This window comes from Ammodytes marinus (assembly GCF_949987685.1).
Source record: "Ammodytes marinus genome assembly, contig: scaffold_208, whole genome shotgun sequence".
Lineage (NCBI taxonomy): Eukaryota > Metazoa > Chordata > Actinopteri > Uranoscopiformes > Ammodytidae > Ammodytes > Ammodytes marinus.
In genome coordinates, this window is record NW_027648542.1 from 60001 (window position 1) to 67500 (window position 7500).

Consider the following 7500-nt stretch of genomic DNA (forward strand, 5'->3'; position numbering starts at 1 on the left):
CTTCTTCATGACTTTCCTGCCTCTAACCCTTCTACCCTCCCTCTCCATGGTACCAGGTTTTCAAGAGTGTGTGTGTGTGTGTCTCCCAGTATTACCTGTGGATAACACTCTTTCTTCCTGGTACCAGGTTTTCCTGTGTGTGTCCGGCTGGGTTCACTGGTAGATTCTGTACGGTGAACGTGGATGACTGCGCTAGCCGGCCGTGTGCTAACGGAGCCAGGTGTGTGGACAGAGCGGGGGGATTCACCTGTGTGTGTCGGCCGGGCTACACGGGGGCTACCTGTGATGCTAAGCTAGCAGGCAGAACACACCTCACTACGCCAGGTAAGATGGGCCGCCTAGACCTTTCACTCACTGTTTAAAGGTGGAGTCAGTGATTCTGGAGAACGCTTGTTGTTAGTCTAAATCAGTGAATATCTCCTCATGATCCACTACCTGTCTGTACTGTGTGTGAGCTGGAAAAAATCCAGTGTCAATACACAGCCTAGGCTCTGTAAACTGGTATGTAAATAAAAGGGGCCACTGTAGCTATAGCAACATGCCAGTACAGACAGGTAGTGGATCATGAGGAGATATTCACTGATTTTGACATAAAATGATTTTGACAACAAGTGTTCTCCAGAATCACTGACTACACCTTTAAATTAAATAAGTTGCCTGTAATATTAATATATTATATTTGTTCCTGTTGTATCGTGCTAACCTCTCTGGCGCCCCCTGTAGGTAAGGAGCAGCGCAGCATCGTGACAACAAACAGCAGTCACCACGGAGACCGGCTGTTCAAAGTGACAGTTAGCGAACGCAGCGCCGCGGGGCTAACGGAGCTGCAGATCACCATTCTGCTGGTGTTAGCTTCCGTCACGTTAGCCGCGGTGGCGCTAACGGCCGCGCTCGTGCTACAGCGTCACTGCCGGCGCTGTGGCCACGCCCCCTGCTGCCGTGTGATGAGGTCATCAATGACATCATCAGCATCACCACGAGGACAGACGGGCCAATCAGACGAGCCGGAGTGTCACATCAGCTTCATGAGCGTAGCAGAACCAGAGAAGAAGAAACTGAACTCGGAGGTCATTTAGACCTTAGGGGTCTCCCACCCGGAACTGCAGGGGCTGTGACCTCATACATTACGTCATCAGAAGATTGGGTTCACATAAAGATATTGATGGAGAGAGAGAGAGAGAGAGAGAGAGAAAGAGAGAGAGAGAGAGAGAGAGGGGGGGAGGGAGAGAGAGAGAGGGAGAGAAAGGGAGAGAGAGAGAGGGGGAGAGAGAGAGAAAGAGAGAGAGTGAGAGAGAGGGAGGTAGAGAGACAGAGAGAGAGAGACAGAGAGAGAGAAAGGGAGAGAGAGAGAGAGGGAGAGAGAGAGAAAGAGAGAGAGTGAGAGAGAGAGGGAGAGAGAGAGAGAGGGAGAGAGAGAGAGAGGGAGAGAGAGAGAGAAAGAGAGAGAGTGAGAGAGAGAGGGAGGGAGAGAGACAGAGAGAGAGAGACCCACCCAGAACTGCAGGGGTACAGCTCTCAGGAACCTGTCTGTGGGTTCATAACGTGAAGTGTTTTCATCTGAAACATGGAGACAATAAAAGATGGACGCCAAATCTATAAAATGCCATCCTGTGCATTTCTATGGCAAGCACCTCTGTGGCGCGGACACTTCCTGGTTGTGGGGCCCATGGAGCATGCTCAGTGCGTTCTCTACAGAACAGACTCATACCTCAGTGTTTCCTGATGGTAAAACATGAACATGTCATTGAAAAAACCTCGGACACAGAGTGAAAAGTGGGATTACTATTGATCCTGCTCAGAACCATAGACTGTTTATGAGAACATTACATTGTTTGTGTTTGCATCTCAACCGCCGCCTACACTACCCACAATGCACCTCAGCACGAGAACACCCTGAAGAACGGATAACTCTGAACATCAAAGGATATACTTTTTTTTTTTTTTTTAAGATATTGTTGAGTATTTTTGAACTTTTTCTGAGAGTTGTAACGGGGAGAGAGAGTGGCAGTAAACGTCCCGGGCTGGAGTCTGATTTAGGTCTGCTGCAACCAGATACTTTAAAACTTTAAAGTCTCTACGAGGAACTTTTAAATATTTCTGAAACAGTCTATTTTTTCCCCTGATGATCATAAATGACATGTAACAGTTAAAAAGTGCAAAGAATGCTATTTTTATATAGTTTTTCTTAATGCCTTTGTCATGGGTATACGCTCACCCAGGAACAACAGCTGGCGTGGTAAAAACACTACCGCTTTTAGTCCAAAGGGGGGCGCTAGAATTAACACACACTGAAAGTTCTTGGGAAAACCTTTAACAGTACACACTCAACCCACTACACGGTGCCCCTTTAAGAGGATATATTGATGTTACTATTTTGCAAACTGTTTTTTCCATTTAAATGTATTTTCTTCACTTGTGAATTTAAAATATTATTTAAAAATATCACAAAACAAACTGACTTCAAACTGTGGCGTAGAGTTTGAATCATGGAAAGATATTTCTGCCAGAAAATCTAATAAATCTCAAATAATTGACAGATTTTATAGGGAGATTAATATCTTTTTATAAACTGAGAATTTATATTTTATTATTTTTATTTACAGCACCGGAAAAAATTAAGAGACCAGTCTTGATTTTTCTTAAATCTTCATCTCTACATAACTTATTGAAAATGCTCAAAAATGTCTCATGGAACTTGGTAGAAATGTTGTCAGTAGTTTATATTATAAAACCAAAATGTTCATTCTACTCAAACATATGCCTATAAAGAGTAAAACGAGAGACACTGAACATTTGGAGTGGTCTTTTCCAGAGCTGTATAATTTTGACCAAGTAAGTAAATGTAATGATTAAGGCCCCTCTCCCACTAGGCTTACCCTTATGGTCTGAGTGCTCCCTGAAACAATATCAGATGAAAATTGTGGTGGAAATAGAGTTCGAAGAGCAGACAGTTTTAAAGGTTGCGGGGTCACTAGTGAGAGACGAAAACACCTATGTAAGGACTTGTGTTCGACTTGTTGTGATGAAACGATCTGTCTATTAGTAGAAGATTAAGACACGTGATGCACCCCACACATGAGATATAAGACACTGTTCTGTAGCAAGAGTGCCATGCGGCCTCAGCCTGCTGCTTCAATGCTCCATGAAATCCTTCTGGAAACTCCTGCAATATTAGATTGTCTGGCCCAAACATCCTTCCATAGTAAACGGTCCTCTGAGCTCTGAGCTGACTGCTTTATATACATACGTGTCTGTTTTGACTTGTTGGTGAAATCACAGTATTTTCTCTGTTATGATAAAAACACAAATTAATTTATTGGTAATTTATCAGCGTGATGTTTTTATAACGATCTGTGTGCAATAAACTGTTGTGAAAGATGGAACGAGACTGTCTGTGTTTTTTTTAAGATTATTTTTTTGTAATTTTCAAGCTTTATTAGACAGTACAGAGTTGAAATGGGGAGAGAGAGAGAGAGAGAGAGAGAGAGAGCCATTGGTGTTTGAGTGTGTGTATAAAATGTGTATTGTGAAGCGCCTTGTGACCCTGGTCTGTGAAGGGCGCTATATAAATAAAGCTTACTTACTTACTTACTTACTAAAGAGAGAGGGGGGGAGGGGGTGACCTGCAATAAAGGTCCACGGGTCGGATTTGAACCCACGACCACTGCAATGAAGGCCGGAGCCAATATGGTACGCGCTCTATCCACTACACCACCGGAGCGCCCCAGGGTCTGTGTTTCATCGAAATATAAAATGTATAATTACTGTTCAAGGCAGACTATGGGCTCCAAATAAACAGTCTCATTTGTTGATCCTCTGATGATCATAAATTACATGTAACAGCAAACGAGACCATCAGTGCAAAGATGGTCTCTTTTTGCACTGATTAATGCCTTTGTCATGGGTATACACTCACCCAGGAACAACAGCTGGCGTGGTAAAAACACTACCGCTTTAGTCCAAAGGGGGGCGCTAGAATGAACACACACTGGAAGTCTGAATGAACCAATCAGAGGCCGGCGTTCTTATGAAGCTGAAAACAGTTTATTATTATAATAATTATGTGACATCAGAGCAGCAGGACAAACATACATTCATCTGAACTAACACCTGTCTCAAAGCCACTTAGTGTGTGTGTGTGTGTGTGAGTGTGTGTGTGTGAGTGTGAGTGTGTGTGTGAGTGTGTGTGTGTGTGTGTGAGAGTGTGCGTGCGTGCGTGCGTGTGTGTGTGTGTCTGTGTGTGTGTGTGTGTGTGTGTGTGTGAGTGTGTGTGTGTGAGTGTGTGTGTGTGTGAGTGTGCGTGCGTGCGTGCGTGCGTGCGTGAGTGAGTGAGTGAGTGAGTGAGTGAGTGAGTGTGAGTGTGTGTGTGTGAGTGTGCGTGCGTGCGTGCGTGCGTGCGTGCGTGCGTGCGTGCGTGCGTGCGTGCGTGAGTGAGTGAGTGAGTGAGTGAGTGAGTGAGTGTGAGTGTGTGTGTGTGTGTGTGCATGTGTGTGTGTGTTAAGGTTTTGTGCCAATACTCGAACTATGTACAAGTGTTATAGTCAATATACATGTGTAATAAGCCACGTTTCCACTGGGCAGTCTAGTACGGGTAACGGCTCGGTACGCAATTATAGTTTCTTTTGTATTCTTTAAGAGTAAATTAAAAAGGGAGTCATTTTCAGTTAAGTCTCCACAGTTAAAAGTTGGGAAGGGGACCAAAATAAGTTAACTGTGCCATGCCAACTATTTGAGTCCCGTTTTGGTTGGGGTACAAAGGCCACACATAGTACAGAGTTGAAATGGAGAGACAGAGAGAGAGAGAGAGAGAGAGAGAGAGGGGGGATGACCTGCAGTAAAGGTCCACGGGTCAGATTTGAACCCGCGACCACTGCAACGAAGGCCGGAGCCAATATGGTACGCTCTCTATCCACTACACCACCGGAGCGCCCCACTAGTAACTCATCTTTAGCTGCCGTGGCCGGTAACCGTACCGTACCAAACCGTGCCGAACTGCACAGTGGAAAAGAGGCGTTTGTCTATGTACAAAGTGTTCCAGTCTAGTTACAGGTGCTTCATCAAACCATGCTGAGCCCTCATTGGCCCACGGCTGTCAGGTGATCTGTGCAGTGAAACAATCCAGCAACATTCAAAACAAAAGATCAATTTAAAGGTGCTACGAGGAACTTTTAAATATTTCTGAAACAGTCTCATTTCTCCTCTGATGATCATAAATTACATGTAACAGCAAACCAGACCATCAGAGCAAAAAAAATGCTATTTTTATATAGTTTTTCTTAATGCCTTTGTCATGGGTATACGCTCACCTAGGAACAACAGCTGGCGTGGTAAAAACACTACTGCTTTAGTCCAAAGGGGGACGCTACAATCAACACACACTGAAAGTTCCTCGTAGCACCTTTAAAATAGATAAATAAAGTGATTTTAACATTGTGACAGAGTGAGAGGAAGTGGGCGTGTCAGAGTTCGGTTTCGGCCAATAGGCTCTCACCTAGACCTGACGTCAGCAGAACCATCTGGGGACTGGAGTCTGTGGGTCAGAGAACGACACGTTTAACAGTGTGTGTGTGTGTGTGTGTGTGTGTGTGTGTGTGTGTGTGTGTGTGTGTGTGTGTGTGTGTGTTTGACAGTGTGTGTGTGTGTGTGTGTGTTTAACGATGTGTGTGTGTGTGTGTGTGTGTTTAACGATGTGTGTGTGTGTGTGTGTGTGTGTGTGTTTAACAGTGTGTGTGTGTGTGTGTGTGTGTGTGTGTGTGTTTAACAGTGTGTGTGTGTGTGTGTGTGTGTGTGTGTGTGTGTGTGTGTGTGTGTGTGTGTGTGTGTGTGTGTGACAGTGTGTGTGTGTGTGTGTGTGTGAAATTGGCCAAAAAGTCAACCCAAAAAAAAATTGCCCAAAACTCCAAAACGCCATGTTTTTAAAATGTTGAAGTGGTGTCAGTGATTCTGGCCAGTTTACAGAGCCTAGGCTGTGTAACATTATCAACACTGGATTATTTTTTCAGCACACACACAGTACAGACAGGTAGTGGATCATGAGGAGATAGTCACTGATTTAGACTACAAGCGTTCTCCAGAATCACTGACTACACCTTTAACATTCTGTCGACCGTCTGTGTTCAGATTGATTTTATAAAAAAGTTAAAAAAAATCTTTCTCGAGACAAAGCCATTAGTTTCAGATCTTTCATAGCTGCTGTGTGTGTGTGTGTGTGTGTGTGTGTGTGTGTGTGTGTGTGTATGTGTGTGTGTGTGTGTTTAACGGTGTGTGTGTGTGTGTGTGTGTGTGTGTGTTTGTGTGTGTGTTTAACGGTGTGTGTGTGTGTGTGTGTGTGTGTTTGACGGTGTGTGTGTGTGTGTGTGTGTGTGTGTGTGTGTGTGTGTTTGACGGTGTGTGTGTGTGTGTTTAACGGTGTGTGTGTGTGTGTGTGTGTGTGTGTGTTTGACGGTGTGTGTGTGTGTGTGTGTGTGTGTGTGTGTGTGTGTGTGTGTGTGTGTGTGTGTGTGTGTGTGTGTGTGTGTGTGTGTTTGACGGTGTGTGTGTGTGTTTGACGGTGTGTGTGTGTGTGTGTGTGTGTGTGTGTGTTTGACGGTGGGTGTGTCAAAAATGGCCAGACAGTCACCCCCAAAAAAAATCGCCAAATTCTGCCCCAAGAAGAAATGCACCCGTCAGCCCTTACTGCTGTGTGGGAGCCAGGTGAGCGGCTGGTACTTGTCTCTGATTGGTCGCAGGGCTTGGCTGGAGGCGGGGCTTAGCGGGTAAAGGGGCGGGGCCTCTCTGGTGACATCATCGTCCTCTCCTTCTGACAGTAAGTCGCTGATTTGCTGCTGCAGCTCGGGACTGATGTCATTCTCTGCTAGAACCAGGACACGCAAACTGGTCGGGTAGTTTTCTACCATGTCCAAGAAGACCTAGGGAGGGAGATGGCACCGTTAATACACAGCCTAGGCTCTGTAAACAGGCTTAATACACAGCCTAGGCTCTGGAAACAGGGTTAATACACAGCCCAGGCTCTGTAAACTGGGTTAATACACAGCCCAGGCTCTGGAAACAGGGTTAATACACAGCCTAGGCTCTGGAAACAGGGTTAATACACAGCCTAGGCTCTGTAAAAGGGGTTAATACACAGCCTAGGCTCTGTAAACTGGGTTAATACACAGCCCAGGCTCTGTAAACTGGGTTAATACACAGCCTAGACTCTGGAAACAGGGTTAATACACAGCCTAGGCTCTGTAAACAGGGTTAATACACAGCTTAGGCTCTGTAGGGTTAATACACAGCCTAGGCTCTGTAAACAGGGTTAATACACAGCCCAGGCTCTGTAAACAGGGTTAATACACAGCCTAGACTCTGTAAACAGGCTTAATACACAGCCTAGGCTCTGTAAACAGGGTTAATACACAGCTTAGGCTCTGTAGGGTTAATACACAGCCTAGGCTCTGTAAACAGGGTTAATACACAGCCCAGGCTCTGTAAACAGGGTTAATACACGGCCCAGGCTCC

At 45.3% G+C, this 7500-nt stretch overlaps 2 protein-coding genes across 2 annotated transcripts in view; one reads left to right on the top strand and one right to left on the bottom strand.

Moving 5' to 3' along the window:
• LOC307270398 (uncharacterized protein) overlaps positions 1–1076 on the top strand; it is a gene marked incomplete at its 3' end in the record, with an annotated part of 19215 nt that extends 18139 nt beyond the window's left edge. Inside the window, exons 7-8 of the mRNA XM_080054283.1 lie at positions 128–324; positions 724–1076. Of these exons, the coding sequence (XP_079910409.1) occupies positions 128–324; positions 724–1076 (550 nt within the window). The remainder of the gene's footprint in view (positions 1–127; positions 325–723) is intronic.
• Positions 1077–5459: 4383 nt separating this feature from the next.
• LOC307270396 (leucine-rich repeat-containing protein 73-like) overlaps positions 5460–7500 on the bottom strand; it is a gene marked incomplete at its 3' end in the record, with an annotated part of 6916 nt that continues 4875 nt past the window's right edge. Inside the window, exons 5-6 of the mRNA XM_080054281.1 lie at positions 6677–6908; positions 5460–5530 (exon numbers count right to left, since the gene is read on the bottom strand). Of these exons, the coding sequence (XP_079910407.1) occupies positions 5460–5530; positions 6677–6908 (303 nt within the window). The remainder of the gene's footprint in view (positions 5531–6676; positions 6909–7500) is intronic.